Source organism: Halichoerus grypus, chromosome 12 (genome assembly GCF_964656455.1).
Source record: "Halichoerus grypus chromosome 12, mHalGry1.hap1.1, whole genome shotgun sequence".
Taxonomy (NCBI): Eukaryota; Metazoa; Chordata; class Mammalia; order Carnivora; family Phocidae; genus Halichoerus; species Halichoerus grypus.
In genome coordinates this window covers 65,680,856-65,702,796 of record NC_135723.1, presented here as the reverse complement: position 1 = coordinate 65,702,796, position 21,941 = coordinate 65,680,856, and the positions used below count along the sequence as shown (strand labels likewise).

The 21,941-nt window shown below is 38.8% G+C and overlaps 1 protein-coding gene and 1 long non-coding RNA gene across 2 annotated transcripts in view; both read right to left on the bottom strand.

Annotated features, from left to right (window-relative positions):
* SEPTIN7 (septin 7) overlaps positions 1–21,064 on the bottom strand; it is a 122,056-nt gene extending 100,992 nt beyond the window's left edge. Inside the window, exon 1 of the mRNA XM_036101068.2 lies at positions 20,846–21,064. Within this exon, the coding sequence (XP_035956961.1) occupies positions 20,846–20,906 (61 nt within the window). The 5' untranslated portion in view covers positions 20,907–21,064. The remainder of the gene's footprint in view (positions 1–20,845) is intronic.
* A 496-nt stretch (positions 21,065–21,560) lies between these two features.
* The window catches only part of LOC144379584 (uncharacterized), an 86,516-nt gene continuing 86,135 nt past the window's right edge, over positions 21,561–21,941 (bottom strand). Inside the window, exon 3 of the long non-coding RNA XR_013442816.1 lies at positions 21,561–21,844. This is a non-coding gene — a long non-coding RNA (uncharacterized LOC144379584). The remainder of the gene's footprint in view (positions 21,845–21,941) is intronic.

Here is a 21,941-nt window from a genome sequence, read left to right as displayed (position 1 = left end):
AAAAAAATTCATTTGTAATATCATCAAAATATAAAATACTTAGAAATAAATCTAATAAAAGAGCAAATATTACACACTGAAAACTATAAAACACATCAAAAAACTAAAGATCTAAGTAAATGAAAGCTCTTCTGCATTCATGGATTAGAAAACAATTTTGTTCAGATGGCAATACTCCCCACACTGAAAGTCCCAGTTGGCTTCTTTGCACAAACTAGCAAACTAACTCTCTAATTCATGTGGAAATTCAAGAGACAAATAGCCAAACAATCTTGAAACCATACAAAGCTAGAGGAGTCACACTTCCTAGTTTCAAAACTCATTTACAAAGTTATAGTCATCAAAACAGTGTGGTACAATTGTAAGGAGAGACGTACAAATCAACAGTGGAAATACACCCTTACATTTTATGGTCAGCTATTCTACAAGGTTGCCAAGACAACTTAATAGGAAAGTTTTTTTTTCAATAAAAGATGCTAGGACTACTGGATATTCATATACAAAAGAAAGAAAATAGTTACCCACCTCACACCATGTACGAAAGTTAATTCAAAATGGATCAAAGACCTAAATATTTGTAAGATCTAGATCTATAAAACTCTTAGAAGAAAACAGTTGAAAATCTTCATGACCTTGAATTAGGAATGGTTTCTTAAATATGACACCAAAAATAATACATCAATAAAAAAAAGGTAAACTGGATTTTCTCAAAATTAAAAACATTGTGCTTCACAGAATACTGTCAAGAAAGTGAAGACAACCCATGGGAATAGCCGAAAATATTTGCAAATCATCTATCCAGTCTGTTCTGGACTTATATCCAGAATATGTAAAGAATTCTTACAACTAAATAAAAAGGCAAATAACCTGATTAAAAATTGGGTAAAGCATTCAAATAGACATTCTTCCAAAGAAGATTTATAGAAGTTGCCAATAAGCACACAAGAAGATGCTTAACATCTTAGTCATCAGAGAAATATAAAATAAAACCACAATGACAGCACCTCACAGCTACTAAGATAATTTAAAAAGACAATGTCAGGTGTAGACAGATGTGGAGAAACTGAAAACCTCATACATTGCTGGTGGGGATGTAATATACCACAGATACTTTGGCAAAGAGTCTGGTAGTTCTTCAGAAAGTTAACATACAGAAACCCTTTGATCCAGCAATTCCACTCCTAGGTATATATCCAAGAGAACCAAAAGAATAAGTCCACACAAAAACTTGTATTTAAATGTGTACAACAGCATTATTCACAATAGCCAAAAAGTAGAAAGAACACAAATACCCACCAATGGGTGAATGGATAAACAAAATGTAGTATTATCAATATAATGAAATACTGCTCAACAACAAAAAAGGAACAAAGTACTAATACATACTACAGCATGGATGCATCTTGAAAACATCATGCTAAGTGAAAGAAGCTAGTCACAAAACACCAAATACTGTATGATTCCATTTATATGAAATGCTCACAACAGGCAAATCTATAGAGATGGAAAATGGATTCGTGGTTGCCAAAACCTGGGAAGCGGAGGGAATGGAGTAGTAATTACTAATAGGTACAAGGTTTCTTTCTCTGATGAAAATGTCCTAAAATTAGAGAGTGGGATGGCTGCACGACTCTATGAATATACCAGAAACAACAGAACTGTACAATTTAAAGGGGTGAATTTTATGGCACATGTGAATTACATCTCAATAAAGCTGTTATAGCAGGTATGCAGTATCTACAATACACTACCTTTCACATATAGCTTGTGTATTTCCTTTCTTACATGTACCTCCTTCGTGCAAAAAGATAGGAAGAAACTAATAACATTGGTTACCCATACAGAAGGGTGGAAAAGTGATAGCGGGGAAGGAGAATAGGGTAAAAGAGATGAGAGGAGGGATGGATACTTCTGGACATACTGTTTTACAGAGTTGACTATTAACACCATAGTAATGTTTCAAATATCCCAATAAAAAATAACCCAAATCAGGGTGCCTGGGTGGCTCACATGGTTAAGCGTCTGCCTTCGGCTCAGGTCATGATCCCAGAGTCCTGGATCAAGCCCCACATCAGGCTCCTGGGTCAGCGGGGAGCCTGCTTCTCCCTCTCCCTCTGCCTCTCCCCCTGCTCATGCTCTCTCTGTATCTCTGTGTCTCAAATGAATAAATAAAATCTTAAAAAAAAAAAAAATCAGCCAAGATGTGAGAAGAGCTCAAAATGGACTTGAAACAGTAACAAATGAAACAAACTGTATTTCAAACGAGTAACTCCACTGAACATGGTAAGGAAGGAAGAACACAAGTATCTTTGGAAAACAGTATTTTGACTGCAGAGTTTAAAGACAAAAAGAAGTATACACAAATACTAGTCTACTAAGTAAGTATATCTATAACAGCAATTCTGAAACTACAGTTATATATATACCAGATATGTACAAATATGTAATAAAATGTGGATGAGGGCCAGGTTGTTCGATGTTGGAGAAAGGACTCACAAATAAGGGGGGAAAAAGGCTAGACTGAACCTTATGTTAGTGCAGGGTTTCTGGAATCTGAAGACAAAGTATCAGATTAGTTCAGAATTATAAAAGAACTGGTTTATCGGTATGAATTCATGGTTTTTAATATACATACACACATATATTTATATATACACATATGTGTAAATATGGGTGCGTAAATGTATATAAATATACAATTTCCTAGATCTATCTGCTCCAAACACCTAGAAGCAATGACAGCCTAATAGCAATGAACACTTCCAGTGCTCAAATCTTGGTTTCTAAATACTATTCTCAAATAAAAGTAACTTGGTACTCTTTGGAAAAATGACTGATTCCAGGACTTAGGCAGGAAAAATACAAGATGAACCAAAAAGTAAGGAAGTGCTCCCAAAAACTGATAAGGCATGTTGAGATGAATAGGAGCCAACTTGAAAGAGCTACCAATGGTCAAATCCAGGACGATTTGAGCAACAAAAGTGATAAAGTTAATTTCATATGTCCATACCAATATAAATAAATAACTGAATAAATGAACATGAGACACAATAGCTCTTTCTTACAAAAGAATTCCAATTCAAAAATGTAGCATAATGGAAACAGAAAATTATATTAAAGCTAACAGCACAGTAATAACTGTGACAGGCAAAAATTGACAGTGGATAAAAAGTATAATGAGAAATAAGTTATCTGAATAGTTCAACAGAAGACTAGTATCTAGGGCGCCTGGGTGGCTCAGATGGTTAAACATCTGCCTTCGGCTCAGGTCATGATCTCAGGGTCCTGGGATCGAGTCCCGCATCGGGTTCCCTGCTCAGTGCAGAGCCTGCTTCTCCCTCTCCCTCTGCCACTCCCTCTGCTTGTGCTCTTCTGTCTATCTCTCTGTCAAATAAATAAATAAAATCTTAAAAAAAAAAAAAAAAGAAGACTAGTATCTAAAATATACAACTCAGTAAGAGTTGTATAAAAAATATACAACAGACCAAAGATTGTAACAGACCTCCAAAGACCTATGGATGGCAAATAAGCACATAAGACCCTCAATGAGTCAGTAGGAAAATGCAAATTAAAATCACAATGAAGTATTTCCAATTCTACTAGAATGACTAAAATTAATGAGTGACCATCCCAAGTGTTGCTGAGTATGTAAAGCAACTATTCTTATACACCGTTGATGGGAACGTAAAATGTTACAACTATGTTGGGAAACAGTTTGGCAATTTCTTTAAAAGTTAAGCACGGATCTACCAATGACTTAGCTTAAGTATTTACCCAAAACACATGTAATCATGTGCCACCATCATTACAGCTTTTTCAAAAGTTTACAAAGAAAAAAGCCAAAAGAAAATATATCCAAATTTTAACATAGGTTGTATTTTGCTAATTGGACTCGGAAGTAATTTGGTTTTATACTATCTTCTATTTTCCAAGTTACTATTAAAGAACTTGAAGCATTTCCATTAAAACAAAAAACAAAAGGATCACATAGAAAGAAAATGAAATGTTAACCACAAGTCAGTATGGATTTTTATTTTTAATAGGTAAATCAAATGTTTTTTATTTTCCATTTCTGACAAGTTCATTAGACTGCAAAAGAAGAAATTACAGGAGATAATTCTCGCAAGATTTCAATCACGATGTGAGCTTGAGCAAGGCGGAGAAACAAAGGCTGGAATACTAATAAAATACAATGGATTAATAGCTGACCAGAAGTATGTCAACTTCCATAATTATACACCACAAGGTCCATCCTTAAGCCCAGATAACATTATTCTACCCCTTGATGAAAACATAATGCTAACACTTGTCAAACCTGCATATGATAAAAGCTGAAAAAGATAACAAATACTTTATATGACACACTCAAAATCCAAATGAAATTTAATATGGAAATATATGGATACAAACCATGTCCTTTTTGACCACCCTGAACTGGAATCTGAAGACAAAGTCTCAGATTAGTTCAGAACTATAAAATGGAACTGCAAAAATAAGAAGCCAGTGGTGGAACACATTTCACCTATCAACAAGCTCCTCTTAAAAAAAAAAAAAAAAAAAGTGTTGAAGAAGCAAGATAAAACAGTAGTGCAGGAGGAAAAGGTAGAAAAATCTTAGTTGACATTATGCTCCATAGGTCAATAAGAAACTAAAAGTCACCCTAAAACGTAGTTTAACTCATTAACAGGTTTATACAGCATGTACAAGACAAAGGATTTATTCTGATTTGTAATTTTTTTTTTTTAAGATTTATTTATTTATTTATTTGAGAGAGAGAGACTGAGAGAGAGAGCACATGAGAGGGGGGAGGGTCGGGAGGGTCAGAGGGAGAAGCAGACTCCCTGCTAAGCAGGGAGCCCGATGTGGGACTCGATCCAGGGACTCCAGGATCATGACCTGAGCCGAAGGCAGTCGCTTAACCAACTGAGCCACCCAGGCGCCCCTCTGATCTGTAATTTTAAGATCAAAAGATACTCAGTTCCTTATCAAAAGGTAAGTCAGCAGGGATATGTACCAAATGAAGACAGTTCAGAGGGGAGTAACAACAATGGTTGGAGGTATATAACCCTGTCATAAAGAAAATGTAAAGACTAAAAGTCTCTACAAAAGACTCAGAGAAAGTTGTATTCAGACTATTAAATAATAATATTAAAAAGAGAAGTTAGACTTACTTTTTAGTCTCAAGGAGTAAAAGAGAACTTCTGAATACAAATATAAAAGACAGATTTCAGATATATACAAAAATAGGAAGAAAAAATTAATGGTGACAGCTATTCAAAGATAAAATGTGCTTCCTCAGAAGGTAGTGAGTTTCTAACACAGGCTAAACCAGCTCCATCCGTTAGAAATACAACACCAACCACGCATGCAATTTTAAATTTTCCAGTAGCCACATTTAAAAAAAGAAAAAAAAAAGTAAAATTAATTGTAATAATATATTTTAACTCAGTATACTCAAAACATTTCAAAATATAATCAATATAAAAATAAATCATGTTATATTCTTTTTTCAAAGTAAGTATTTTCAAAATCCTTTGTGTATTCTACCTTTATACCAAATCTCAATTCAGACTAGACACAATTCAAGTGCTCAACAGCCATGTATGTTCATGGTTACAGTATTGGACAGGGCAGGGTTAGACAGCCACTTGACAGGTATGCTGCAGAGGAGGAAATTAGAGCACTTTCTGCATAATTAGATTAAATAACTTGATCCATCTTCCAGTCCTGAGATCTTGTAAAAATATCAAAAAAATAACAAAAGTAGTATCAAAAACATACTCAAAATTTTCAAAAGATTAGCTTTATTCCATTTTAATCCGTCACTGTTGTGCTTTTTACACTCATGACAGACACACATATACACACACACAAAATCTGCATTTTACTAGAATTCATTCTGAACACAACATAGCAATTTCATCAAAGAATTCAAATTATTTCAGTATATATCTCCCAAACTAGCTTCTTAAAAGACATCAAAGCCATTTCTTGTCAGAATACCAAATCCCATGACTCATAAAATGTTTAACTGATATTCATCCTAGTATTGCTTACCTAATAAAAAGAAATCAATAAAAATATTATCCATTTTTTTAAAAAACTTTCTATAGCTTATCTACATTACAAACCATATAGGAAAATAGAAATTCGATTCCTCTTATGGACTGAATTGTGTCAATATGTTGAAGCTCTAACTACAATGTGACTATTATATTTGAAGACAGGGCATTTAAAGAGGTAATCGAAGTTAAAAGAGGTCTTTACAGTGGAGCCCCAAACACATTCAACTGGTGCCCTTATAAAAAGAGGAAGAGATACCTAAGGCATCTCACTCTCTCTTCACGAACAAAGGAAAGGCCATATGAGGACACACTGAGAAAGCAGCTGTCTGCAAGCCAGGAAGAACCTTCACAAGAAACCAAACCTGCTCACACCTTGGACTTCCAGCCTCCAGAACTGTGAGAAAATAAAAGTCTGTTGTTTAAGCCACCCAATCTGTGATATTCACCCCATCTGTGGTATGATAGCCCTAGCAGAGTAATACAGTTCCTAAGAAAGTACTTAAAAAAAAAATTGTATTGCAGGGGTGCCTAGGTGGCTCGGCTGGTTGAGCATCAGACTCCTGATTTCAGCTCAGGTCATGATCTCAGCGTTGTGGGATCAAGCCTTGAGTCTGCTGGCTCCATGCTCAGTGGGGAGTCTGACTGAGATTCTCTCTCTCCCTCTCCCTCTGCCCTTCCCCCACCACGGTCTCTCTCTCTCTCTCTCTCTCAAATAAATAAATCTTTTAAAAAATTGTATTGCAAACCAAATTGTATTACTGTTGAAATTACTCATAAATTATAAATATATCTGTTAAATTTACTCTACAACCAAAGATTTTAAAAGCCTGCCTTAGTGAGCTACCGAAGTAACCAAAATAATTTGATATCTCAAAATTGTAAGTTCTATTTTAACCCATAACCAAGGCCTTCAACTTATACTTCATTATAAAAAAGAATTCTATTCAAGATCAGTACTATATACACAATAAAGCTAGAGAGTGGTAGGGAGCTCAAAAAAGCATGCCACACATCACAATACTGCAAACACTACTCCACCAACAATAATTAAACATGAACAATAACTGATAATACATTAGAAATTGTGCTATTACCTACTAAAAACATATCTTCTAGGAGTTCAATGAAAGGGAAGGATCATCAAAGACTCAGATAATTGGGAAAAATCTCCCTGAATGAGTAGTTTTGAGCTGGACCTTCCTTAATGGATGGATGGGGCTTCAAGGTAGATAAGAACAGCATAAGCAGAGGCAAAAATACAAAGAATATTACTCAATCTGGGTAGAAGAAAAAGTCCAACCAAGGAAATCCTAAAATGACTGCCTAAGTTTTTAATGACAGAACACATAAGAGAATAATAAGGCAGTATAAATATAGCTAGAAATCTGATTTCCAATATCTGCTGTAACTTAGAACTACACTCTGAAGGGTAAATTACATAATCTTTCTGAGGCTTAGACCAGGATAACATCTTTATGAGGTTACTGCAAGGTATATATGAAATATTTGGTACTTCACATATAATGAGTATAATAAATGATGGTCATTGTAGTGGTTGTGCAATAGATGACAGCTATTATCAAGGCCTCTGGACTTTTATCTTGCAGATAAGTGATTCCCAAACTTGGCTGTAATCTGAAGCATCTGGGAAGCTTGAGAAAAACAGATACCTGGGCCTCAGCCTAGAAGTAGGGGATAAGAATCATGCTGATAATTTGTTATATGGACTCCACTAATGATGAACTATACTTAGAACACCCATCCTTCAATCAAAAAACAATGGAATCTCCCAGCCCTACCCAAAAACTTTGAACAAAGATTCCAATTAAAGATGTTTCCATCAAGCATAAAACTCCTCTCTTAACTCCCTTAGTCCTGGCCAGCACTAATGTTGATGGTGTGTTTACCTCATATAACATGCTGTATCTGCATGTCTGTGGTATTATTTCTGCATTTCCTCCACGTTGACCAAATATTTAACTTTCAATAAGTTAGGGGCTGCAACTTTTCCAAAAGTCTAAAATTATTCCAAAATTTCAAAAAAAAAAAAAATTACATCTGTGTAATTATCATTTTAACAGCACAGCACAGCACCATGGTCAAACACAAACTTAAGTATTTTTGATGGGTCCGCTTGCCAGTTAAGTCATTCCGGTTATCTTTCTGGCTCACAGCTGAATTTAGCATCTCATAAAGTAACTCCCAGTTGTACTGTATTAGACCAACTTTAACATTCTAACACAAATTCCAAGACAGGACATACTACAGTTCTATCTAGGATCACTAATTTCATCCCTTCATGCCAAGTTCTCATGTCTCCAAACTTACACTAGAGAAATGTTACTCAATTCACCCTTCTCAGCAACAAGAAAAGTAAGACTATAAGCCATCCATTGAGAACTAAGGTCTTTGCAAATTATACAGTGACTATATAAAGAACTTTTGCAGTTCTTTTCTATTTGCACATTTTATACATCCATGGAACAGGAATCATTTCCACTTAAATTTCTTTCCTTTTCACTCAGCATATTAATTCTACAGATTATAGCTAGGAACCAGAAATGGAAATCTAACTTCATGCTTAACAGATAGCAGACCTTCAATAAAGAAATGAACCAAGAAATAAAAACAGAGCAACTAAAACACAGAGATTTGTAACAGTAAACTAGATAGCTACAGACTCAAGGACAGAAGAAGGTAGGTACATCATGAAAGGAGAAATATGTGAAAAGCTATACATTGTTAAAAAACAAAAACTACTCCCATATTGCATTATTTAATAGCCCCATAACTCAGAGCATAAAATCAAATGTTCCTGATGGTGACTTTAACAAATTCAGTATATTCCACTGAAAGTAGGAAAGCTAATCAGTTTATACGTAACAAATCTCTCTCTCCAAAATATAAGAAATGTATGGGCGCCTGGGTGGCTCAGTTGGTTAAGCGACTGCCTTCGGCTCAGGTCATGATCCTGGAGTCCCTGGATCGAGTCCCACATCGGGCTCCCTGCTCGGCAGGGAGCCTGCTTCTCCCTCTGACCCTCCCCCCTCTCATGTGCTCTCTCTCTCTCTCTCTCTCATTCTCTCTGTCTCAAATAAATAAATAAAATCTTTAAAAAAAAAAAAAAAAATAAGAAATGTAAATTGAAACAAGTTTAAGGAACTAAACTAACAAATACCCTAGGAAAATAATGGGAAGGCAGAAGAGGTTTGTTTAAAGATACTCTTTCAAACACTACTTACAATTCTAAAATACTGAAACTACAAAATGTCTCAAAATAATAAAATGGCTACACAAATCATGATACCAACATTGTAACACTATATACATATTAAAATTACCTGCATATAGATTAATATACCAAAAACTATATTAAATATTAAGTGAATAATATCCTGGTTTTGTGTAAAAATTTAAGAGTTTACAGAGTACTTTTACTTATATTACCTCATAATATATAATTCACACCAGAGTTTATGAACTCTGGTTGTTCATCAAAATTATCTAAAATACTTAAAATGCAAATTTCTGAGCCCCACCTCACAGCTAGTGAACTAATAAGCTTCCAAGGGTGTTAAGCATTGGAAGTGTTTTCAATGTCTGACCACAGTGAAGAACCACTAACCACTAATACACCACTAATTACAACCATGGAAAAAATATGTAATTAAGAAAGAACACAAATTAACCTTCAGCAATTGAAATAACTTAATGGCTTTTTTCCTCCTGGTAAATTTGTTTGAATTCATCATAAAAGCAACTAAGCATATCTATTAAAACTTTTTAAAATTAAAAACGGTTCATTCATTACTGAAAAAAATTTCCTTGTATAGATCACCTCACATCCCAGAATGCTACACGTAACAAATTTTTACAATGCTACATGTATTACCCTGGTTACTTTAATAACAGCATAAACAGAAAGCACTAAGATAAAATTACGATGAAGATTCTGCCTCCTTTGCTGTGCAGAAGCTTTTTATCTTGATGAAGTCCCAAAAGTTCATTTTTGCTTTTGTTTCACTAGCTTTTGGAGATGTATCTTGAAAGAAGTTGCTGTGGGCGATGTCAAAGAGATTACTGCCTATGTTGTCCTCTAGGATTTTGATGGATTCCTGTCTCACATTGAGGTCTTTCATCCACTTTAAGTTTATCTTTGTGAATGATGTTAGAGAATGGTCGAGTTTCATTCTTCTGCATGTGGCTGTACAATTTTCCCAGCACCATTTATTGAAGAGACTGTCTTTTTTCCATTGCATGTTTTTTCCTGCTTTGTCAAAGATTATTTGACCATAGAGTTGAGAGTCCATATCTGGGTTCTCTATTCTGTTCCATTGGTCTATATGTCTGTTTTTGTGCCAGTACCATGCTGTCTTGGTGATCACAGCTTTGTAATATAGCTTGAAATCGGGCAACGTGATGCCCCCAGCTTTGTTTTTCTTTTTCAACATTTCCTTGGCGATTCGGGGTCTTTTCTGATTGCATACAAATTTTAGGATTGTTTGTTCCAGCACTTTGAAAAATGTCATTGGAATTTTGACTGGGATGGCACTGAAGGTACAGTGCTCTGGGTAGCATAGATATTTTAACAATGTTTATTCTTCCGATCCATGAGCATGGAATATTCTTCCATCTTTTTGTGTCTTCTTCAATTTCTTTCATGAGTGTTTGGGATCATCAAGATAAAAAGCTTCTGCACAGCAAAGGAAACAGTCAACAAAACTAAGAGGCAACCCACAGAATGGGAGAAGATATTTGCAAATGACACTACAGATAAAGGGCTGGTATCCAAGATCTATAAAGAACTTCTCAAACTCAACACCCAAAAAAATAATCAAGTCAAAAAGTGGGCAGAAGATATGAAAAGACACTTCTCTGAAGAAGACATACAAATGACTAACAGACACATGAAAAATGTTCATCATCATTAGCCATCAGGGAAATCCAAATCAAAACCACATTGAGATACCACCTTACACCAGTTAGAATGGCAAAAATGGACAGGGAAAGAAACAACAAATGTCGGAGAGGTTGTGGAGAAAGGGGAGCCCTCTTACACTGTTGGTGGGAATGCAAGTTGGTACAGCCACTTTGGAAAACAGTGTGGAGGTTCCTCAAAAATTTAAAAATAGAGCTACCCTATGACCCAGCAATTGCACTACTGGGTATTTACCCCAAAGACACAGATGTAGTGAAAAGAAGGGCCACATGCACCCCAATGTTCATAGCAGCAATGTCCGCAATAGCCAAACTGTGGAAAGAGCCGAGATGCCCTTCAACAGATGAATGGATAAAGAAGATGTGGTCCATATATACAATGGAATATTACTCAGCCATCAGAAAGGATGAATACCCAACTTTTACATCAACATGGATGGGACTGGAGGAGATTATGCTAAGTGAAATAAGCCAAGCAGATAAAGTCAATTATCATATGGTTTCACTTATTTGTGGAACATAAAGAATAGCATGGAGGACATAGGAGAAGTAAGGGAAAAATGGGGGGAGGGGGAATTGGAGGGAGAGATGAACCATGAGAGACTATGGACTCTGAGAAACAAACAGGGTTTTAGAGGGGAGGGGGGAAGGGGGATTGGTTAGCCCGGTGATGGGTATTAAGGAGGGCACGTACTGCATGGAGCACTGGGTGTTATACGAAAACAATGGATCGTGGATCACCACATCAAAAACCAATGATGTATTGTATGGTGACTAACATAACATAATAAAATTTAAAAAAATAAAAAAAATTAAAATAAGATTCTGCCTCCTCTTACACAGATAATGATCTCACGCAAAGTATTTATAGTATTCGCTATAATTAACAATACATACCAAAATCTTCCTCAAAAAGAAAAGAACTCTAATTACAATCTGTATTTGAACATTAAGGATACAAAATGTTATTCATGTAAAGAAACACTAGTGTGACCCTTGGTGTGAAAGAGCTATTGCTATGAAATATATCAGTATAAATTTTAAATAAGTAAACATCTTAGTACTACTTAGGAAATTGGAGACCCCAGTCTGTCTAACTTTGAAGGACACTGAAGTTTCACACAAATCATTTTATTCCAATTTCCTTCAACTCTTCTCACCAAACCACAAATACAAAGTCTTAAAAAAAACAGTATCAACAGGAGCGCCTGGGTAGCTCCGTCGGTTAAGCGTCCAACTCTTGATTTAGGCTCAGGTCATGATCTCAGGGTTTTAAGATCCAGCCTTGCAATAGCTCTCCACTGGCCGCGGAGCCTGCTTAAGATTCTCTCTCTCCCTTTCCCTCTGCCCCTCTCTCCAACTCTAAAAAAAAAGGTACCAACAAATTTACTGACCCAACTACAGTATAGCTTTTGATCAATATGGTGGATTCAGTTAGTAAATGTAAAAATTCAAAGCAGAAATGAATAAATTCACAATAATCTTAAATTTTTATTTTCCATCCTAAAGGTCTCTCCTAGTATTAAGACTACCAGACTTGCATACTTAGATGTTCTCCAGGCCTCTCAATATCATGTTTTAAATTACCTATTTCAATATATGATACCTACTAATCACCCATTTACTCAGGTTCAGATATTCTGGGTTCGTTACTCCCCACCTACATCCCCTCACAACCATCCCCTTCACTTCATGTCCCTTGCCACTACCCTAGTTCTGTCCTTCATCTTTTTTATATATTTTTAAAAGATTTTATTTATCCATTTGAGAGTGAGCATGAGTGGGGAGGGGGAGTAGAGGGAGAAGCAGATTCCCCACTGAGCAGGGAGCCCAACACGCCAACATGGGGCTTGATCCCAGGACCCTGCGATCATGACCCAAGCCAAAGGCAGACGCTTAACCGACTGAGTCACCCAGGCACCCTTGTCCTTCATCTTTTAGTCCTAGGACTGCTATGTTAACCGCCCTCAATTCGCTGGCCCCACCCTGGTGTTCTAGCTATCCCTACTGGAATTATCATCATGATGTTCATGGTTACTATTCTTCTCCTTTTAAAATCCTTCAATAAAGATTTTTTTTTTTTTTAAATCCTCAGCACAGGACACCAGATCTCTACTTACCTGTCTAGCCTCATAAATTACCATGACTTCTCAGCCTAGAGTAAGTATCCTTCCTCCTCCTCTGCCTAATCACTCTTATCTACCCTTAAAGATTTACCTTTTCCAGTTCAGAAAAGGTATCCTGCTCTGTATTTCCACTGTATACTCTATATACCTTAAAATCATATCACAAATGATTTACTAAGTAAATGCCAGGTAGGGAAGAGTGAACAAAACACAGTCCTTGACTTTAAGAAACTTAAAAATGAAGGCAGAAAAGTAAATAGTCACTTGCCATATAGTCTGATAACTTTTTTTTTTTTAAAGATTTATTCATTTCTTTTAGAGAAGGAGAGAGAGGAGGAGCACAAGCAGGAGGGGCAGGGAGAGGGAGAGAGAATCTCAAGTAGACTTGGAGATCAGCACAGAGCCCAATGCGGGGCCCAATCCCATGACCCTAAGACCACAACCCGAGTGGAAACCAAGAGACAGATGCTCAGCTGACTAGGCCACCCAGGTGCCCCATGATAACTTTTTTTTTTAAAGCTAACATCTGCTCTTGGGGCACCTGGGTGGCTCAGTCGTTAGGCGTCTGCCTTCGGCTCAGGTCATGATCCAGGGTCCTGGGATCAAGCCCCGCATCGGGCTCCCTGCTCCGTGGGAGGCCTGCTTCTCCTTCTCCCACTCCCCCTGCTTGTGTTCCCTCTCTCGCTGTGTCTCTTTCTGTCAAATAAATAAATAAAATCTAAAAAAAAAAGCTAACATCTGCTCGATATGTGAAGCTAAGAACTTGCCACATTATCATCTCATTTAATTCTCATTTAATTATCCAGTAACTTTATGATTCCCACTTTACAGAGAAGGAAACAAAATTCTGTTATTTGCCCAAGATTCAGTTAAGATTTAGACATGTGAATCCAGGTCTAACTCCAGAACCTAAGCTCTTAATCACCTTCTATTTCGACCGTCATGGCATTTAACTCAGTATCCCCAGTGCCCACCACACAGCACAAGGCACAAGACATGTTTGTTAAATGAATGAACTTGAGTGCTGAAGTCCTAAGCTGGTAATGACTTAACATCAATACTACAACTTTAGTTAATAATGTCTTGTGTCAAAGGGTTCAAGAGTTCTAATATACTAACACATGGGAAATAATCAATGTCCCAAGTTACTCACCACATTATGGTTTATAATAGCAAAATATTGAAAATGAATGTCTTATCAGAAAGGGACATGTTAAATTACAGCCTACCTATAATGGAATTATACAGCTGTATAAAAGAATAAGAATGCTCTTCATATACTGATATGGAATATCCTAAGATACACTAGGTGGAAAAAATTAAAAGGTGAGGAAGAATGTGTGTCTGATGCTACCATGGGTGGGGAAAGGAGGAATGTATGTTTTTTGCTTGTATATGTAAAAATCACCTCCAGAGAAACATAAAAGAAACTATTAAAAAAGGTTGCCTGAGGAGGAAACTGGGTTACTTGATAGGAGTAGAAAGATTTTCACTACATATCTCTTTTTAACCTTCTCAATTCTGAACAAAGTGATTATATTACTTACTTGACAAATATAAACTCCCCCATAGAATAAAAAGCATTTTCAGAAATGAAAACACAAACACTATGTTAACATCCATACAGCCATGGGCCATAGCTTTCTTGATTACTACTATTTTGCAGTGTCTGACACTTTGTTGGCAGTCAAGTATTTGTTACATTTACAAAAATCTCAAATTGCCACTGCAGGAATATTTCAAATATATTTTACAAAGTAACACTGGAAAAAATGGTTTTAATCATTCTGAAAAACAATCAGGGCCTTATCCCAAGCCTACTGTTTATGAAACTCTGGAAGACTACTACAATCTGTATGCTTTTAAAAGTACCAAGATGATAATTTTACTATTGTTTCATGTTTTCTTCATATTTCAAATCTGTCACAATAAAGAAATTAGGGGGAAAAAACTTTAAAAAGCTACCCAGAAAAACCACTTTAAATGAGTCGACTGCATGTGAATTATATCTCAATGAAGCTGCTTCTTTTTTAAAAAATTTTTTAAAAATTCATCTATGGACATTAGAAATGAGACCAGTGGTTACCTGGAGCAGTAGAGGGAAAACAGCACAGGGGCACAAGAAACTCTAGGGTGATGGAAATGTTATTTATCTTTAAAATATATATATATATATATATTTATTTGAGAGAGAGAGCGAGCACATGGGGTGGGGGGGGTGGGGGTGGGGGCAGAGGCAGAGAATCTCAAGTAGACTCCCTGCTGAGCACAGAGCCCTAGGCAGGGCTTGATCTCACAACCCCAAGATCATGACCGGAACTGAAACCAAGAGTCGGACACTTAAAGGACTAAGGCACCCAGGTTCTCCAAAAATGTTCTTTATCTTGATTGGAATAAAAGCTACAAGGCATATATATTTGTCAAAATTCACTGAACTGAACACTTAAACTCTGTGCCTTTTATTGTATGAAAGCTATACCTCAATAAAGTTACTTAATTTGGAAAGCATTTAAAAGTGCAGATTCCTAGGCCCCTCTCAGAGACTGAATCACTGCATGTGTGGTGGGAACTAATTAATCTGCATTTTTAACAAGAGGCTGTGGTTGTCCCTCATGCATGAGGTTTATCAATTATATTTTGGAAAATACTGACCTAGCATAATGTTATGTATCCAGTTAACTGCTGATCACATTTTACAAAAATTCATTAATTAAATGATAAACTTACATACATACATGCACACACACATATACACACACATAAGCTACCTAGGTGATTCTGATTCCCAATTTTGGGAAATATGGTGAGAGCACTAAGAGGAAGAATTATGGACTAGATGGTAAAGAAAGACTTCTTTCTTCTCCATCTCCTATGATCCTTCAAAGGCTTCTCCATCACCTGGCACAGTGGTTCTCAATCCGGGGTGATTCTCTCCTCTCCCTCTCACCCCATGACATTTGGCAAGGTCTGCAAACGTTTTTTTGTCACAACTGGGGTAGCGATACTGGCATCCAGTGGGTAGAGGCCAGGGATGCTGGTAACCATTGTACAATGCAAAGGACAGCCCCCCAAACAATTATAAAACTCCAAATTACAATAGTGCCAAGTTTGAGAAATTCTGACCTGGAGCCTTGCTTCTCAAATGAAGCTACCACAAGTACTCAGTTGTGGCCCCAGAGGTAAACAGAACAGAATTAATGTGTCACCTCTTCAGGAGAGTCAATTTTTACTTCCACATTGGTGAGGAAGGAGGAGGAAGAAAGCCTCTTTATACTACATATAAGGCAAACAAATAAAATGCAAATGTCACATGAATAACTTAAGATTTTTTTAAAAATTCAAAATAATGTGAACAGGAACAACTTCAGGCTTTACTCCGCAACCTCTGGGGATACTTATTTACTCTCCTCAGCCTACAAACAAGTACTTTTGAAGTTAAGAAACACTTGCCTAAATAAAGTACATAAACTTGAGAATGACAGGCAAAACCTCATCTTTAGCTATCTTCACTTAGATTTTTTTAGGGCTATTTCTTACTGCAGCATAGTCTAACACAGTGCTATTTAAAGTGTGGTGTGTGGACCAGTGAGCCAGTCTGAACTGTTTATCGGTTTACTTCACTGAAGTATAGAAACTGAGAGCACAGAAATGAAAATTTTTATAGCAAAAATAAGTTTATGTCTGTTGGACTGAATAAAAAATTGGGGCTCTATTTCCCCTTTTTTTAATGCATCTTCATTTTTTAAAATTTTGCAGTACTTTTTGCAACAGTATCAGTCAACAGTGGATTGGAAATTTTAAAAGAAAAAGGAAGGAAAGAAAAGGTCCTTCATCAGTTGGAAAAGCAGTAACCTAATTGTATCCTGATACATCTAGTAAGTGGGCAATGCCAGGATTTAAACCCATGTCTGCCTAACACCAAAGCCCATATTCTTAATCATTATACTATATTTGTTATCACTTTGAACTCAAATCCGTATATATAATCCTACCTCTGGAGAGCTGGACTGCACCAGGCACAAATCAAAAGATCTTCTGTATGTCTGGCCTAAAGCCTTCAACACTGAAAGCAAATCAAGCTGCCTCCTTGGCCCCCTTCCCCCCAGGCTCATGCTCATCCCCTCTTGGCTCTCTTGATTTCTGATGATGCATATGGACAAGACCAAAAAAAAAAAAAAAAAAAAATTAATTTAATTTAAAAAATAAAATATATATGTATATATACACACATATATATATACATACATATATATATACATATATACATATATATGTATATATAAATTTTTAAAAGATATATATATATCTTTTAAGATATATATGATATATAAGATATATACAAAAAAGATATATATATATATATATATATATATATATATATATCTCCTCAAGGCCTGGAGCAGAGTCACTAAACAATACTATCTTCTTTTGGGACCCATCCTGGTTTCTCTGGCTCTTAGAGATGATGACCTCCTCTCAAGGAGCAGGTCCCAGATCTCTCTAACCACACTCCATGTATGGAGTACAGAATAAATGAATCCAAGATAAGAAAAAGCCACATGGACTTAATTGCATTTAAAGTCCTCCCTTCTCCCCTGGGTGGCTCAGTCGGTTAAGCCTCTGCTTTCAGCTCAGGTCATGATCCCGGGGTCCCCAGACCAAGATCTCCACACTATACCATTATGTTTAAAGACCTTTGATTTGACCCATCCACACTGCACATCCCCCACGTGTTTTCCTATTTTTGACCACAATTCCTAATAAAAATGTTATAACCCAACCCAATACACAATACATATAAAACAAAATTTAACCCCCCTAAAATTCATGCTAAGTGCAATGTACTGCTATCTTCTTTCTTTCCTACTTTTTAAAAATTATTACAAGTCCACGAAATTGATTTCAAGACCCACTAATAGGCCTCAACCTGAAGTCTGCAAAGCACTGCTGTAGAGACCAACAGTCTGCATTTAACACTATGCTCTCATCTGGCAAGCCTAACCCATAATCATGGTACCTTAAAATTCTACTCCTCAAAAACACATTTTTTTCTACATCAGTTTCATGGCACAATAAACCTAGTGTCATTTACAGTCCAAATTTAGTTACAGGGAAAACACACACACACACACACACTAAAAAAGTTTTGCCTCAAAATTCAGTAAAATACATAAATGTTAGTTAAAATCTTTCAACCTCTAATAAAAAATTGAAGAGAGCTCATTAGCTCAAAATGTAAGACATGGTTCTCAGCTGGTAATTTAGTCATAGAACAGTACTCTACTGGCAATTCCCAGAATAGAATCTATAGTGAGTATGTGTATTATCAAATTATAAGAAGTCTGAAACCAACCTACTCTACCACTATTTTCACTCTGACTGGTCTATGTCATCTGACCACCCCCCATTATTGAGACCTTGGAAACCACAGATCTAACTCTTCCTCCTACCCATGCTTGCATGTATGTGTGTGTCTGTCTGTGTTGTTGACATTAACCCTCTACAATTGCTCTAACATCTGTCAGGAGTCCTACCTTGTGTTAGACTAGCTCAGAAGTTCTAGCATAGACTTATTTAAGATTATTTCTATGGGAAAACGCACAAATGCAAACAACCAATTTTACAACAAACTTCTGAAACAATCTACTGATAACACTACCTTTCATGTAGTTAATGTACTGAAAACCTTATCTCCAAATCAAAACTGGAAACCAAAAATTCTTAACTAAATTACAAAAATATCCTTTCTGTAAATTAAAATCTACTTGACATAAACACAAAATAAATTTCTATTATCAGTTATGATCTTCAATTCTGTAAGCCTAAGAGTGTGTGTGATATTTTTATAAACTGTATTTTTTTTAAAGATTTTATTCATTTTGACAGAGACACAGCAAGAGGGGGAACACAAGTAGGGGGAGTGGGAGAGGGAGAAGCAGGCTTCCCGCTGAGCAGGGAGCCCGACGCGGGGCTCGATCCCAGGACCCTGGGACCATGACCTGAGCCAAAGGCAGACGCTTAACGACTGAGCCACCCAGGCGTCCCTTTAATAACTGTATTAAGAGGACTTGGCTCCACCATGTTGTCCCATCACAGAATGACACAATGCTACCATACAAACCATCTATGTAGCTTCCACATTTATTTCATAGCTCCACTCAACCCTATCTCGTCTAGCCCCACCCACTGAACAGCTGGGTGGGATGAAAGATTGTTTCCTGCCCTCCCCCCGCCCCTTCACTTGCTATTTGGAGGAATAAGGGATCCAGGCAGCAGTAAGTAGCTTAGTAATTGTTTTTATCCTGCTAGGGCACCATCCTTCAGTCTATCAGGATTCCACAAATTTCATCCGTACCTGTACACTAATGCCTAAAAAGTTTCCTCCTCAAGTTGCTTTTATATTACTTGGGGAGAGGGAGACGAAGACGACTGACTATACTCATCACGTAAATATGTAAAATAAGTAAAATGCTTTTCAATCTAGATTATCTGTTCATTTAGATTCTCAAGGGCACTCAGGAAGGTATTCTTCCATTCCATCAGAATAACAAAGCCAAAAGAAATCTTAAAGTTTAACTATAACCATAAACTCAAGTTATTTCAGTAACTAAGCAAACACCTGGACGTCACAAATTCTTTCCCTACACTATATTAAAAAAAAAAAAAATTGAAACAGTGCACTCTCAGAATTTAACTTAGCAAATGAAAATGTGTTAGAAAAATCTCAGTTGCTTATTTCCTACTATACAAACAGTATGAAATGGAACTCAGGAGTGGAAAATGTGAATGAAATGGCCTTGTTCTTTTTCCAATACGTGGGGGAGGAAAGGAAATGAAAAGGTTTCTGAAGAGAATAACTGAGAATACTGAAATATTTTCAAAAAAATTAATTTCCTTAAACATCACCAGTATTTCCAACTCCCTCCCTTTTCCAGCGACCCTTCCCACCCTTTCCACTTCTCGGGGAGGGGTGGGGGCGCCCTTCCCAGGCGTTCTCTTTCCCCTTTTTCCTAAATATTAAGCCCAAACCAGCTCCTTAGCCTCCGCACTCAAGCCTCGCCCGCCATCCACCGGCCTTCGGGGCCGCGCCTGGGGAAAGGAAACCCCGAGAGGCCGGGAGGCGGAGCGAGGAGGCGACGCGGCTGCTGGAGCCTCTGCAGCCGCCGCCGCCGCCGCCTCCACCGCAGCTTCAGCCTGGTGCATCCTTTTCCTCCCTCCTCGCCGCCGCCCTCCCGGGCCGGCCCACACAGCACCCTCACCCGGGCGCGCACAAACGTCCCCACCCTCCTCGCCAGGCCCACTCCCCACGAGGGGAGCTCCGCCGTGGATACAGCGGCCGCCGACCAGAGGAAACAGGGCCGCGGGAGCCTACGGGCCGGGCGAAGACGACCCCGCTCGGGCCGCTTCGGCGGGGCGGGTGAGGCCGCGGCTCACGGCTCCCCGCTCCCCCGGCCCGCCCGCCGCGGCACAGGAAATACCGCCGCCTCGGCTCTCCTCACATTCAATTCAAACTGTCACCGCCGCTTTCTCCCCTCCCCCCGGGCCCGCCGCCACCGCGCCCCGGGCCCGCCGCCGGCCCACCCCACCTCCTTCGGCCGCAGCTCCCCGCATCGCCTCAGGGCGTACCCCCAGCTCGGTCTGGCGGCCGCAGAGCCCCCCCCCCCCCAAGTCCGGAGCCGCCAACCTGAGTCGCGGCGGCCCAAAGCTGAGACTCACCCATGGTGCTGCTGTTGACGATCCTCTCCTCAGCAGCAGCGGATCTCGCACTGACCGACATCCCCTCCCCCCTCCGCGACCAGCCCGAGCGCAGCGCAGCGCGCCGATTCTCCAAAGCCGCCTACGCCGGTTCCGCGGCGTAGCCGCCCGGCGTCGCTGCCCCGCTTACGCAGGCGACAACAGGCGGACTCCTCCACTGGCTCTCGCCCGAGTCCCGCTCCCTCCTCCGCCCCCGCCCCCTCAGACGAAGCTTCCGGGCCTAGCCGACGCCAGCTTCGATCTCGCGAGATTACTTCCTCTGCCCCGCCGCCTCTCTCCATTTCGAACATGACTTCATTGGCATCAGCGCTCTTTTGCTACTCAGGTTTAGCCGCCATGTTTAAATTGGCAGGATTTGGCGCCTCCGGGATCATGGATAGTCAGGCCTCTATGCGTGTTTCTTCAACACTGCCTCTAAGGTTAAGCCGCGTTACGTTTGTCCGTGAAAAGCCTGGGGACGATGAGAGGGAGTGGCCGCTGGGCTATGAGGGTGGGGTTTTGCCCGAATTAAAGATGGCCTCTGTCAGTGCCGCCCCGCGCAATTTCACGTCAGGTTTTGGAGCTGCGGAAGCCGCCTGGTTGGCCTTAACGCCTCCCTACGGATTTGACGTAAAGCAAAGAGGCGCCGTTAGCAGAGGCCAGACTGGGAAGCTGCGCTCTGGGCGGGGGCCGCGTCCAAGCCTCTGTTCCCAGCTACTGACCTGTGGGTGCGAGTGGAGAGACGCTTCAAGCAGATGTCTATGCCTCCATCCAGCCTCGTGTCCTCAGCTTCCAGGACTCTCGGGGTGGAAAGTGAGATTAGGTCCTGGTTGCCCCGACATTCGCCTGGCGCTGTCACTTTCTGGTGGCCTGGCACAGCCAAGAGGTCGCCTGCTGCAGCTTCCACTGCAGGCTCTTCACGGTCACACTCGTGTTAACTCACTTTGTTGGTCCCCGGTTCCGTCCTGGTGGAACTATACTCTAGTTGAGAAAATGAATGAACACAAGTGAAACTATTGGACAACAGTGAAAGAGTAATTAAGGACTGAAATTTTGTGGTGTCATACTGTAGCAGTGA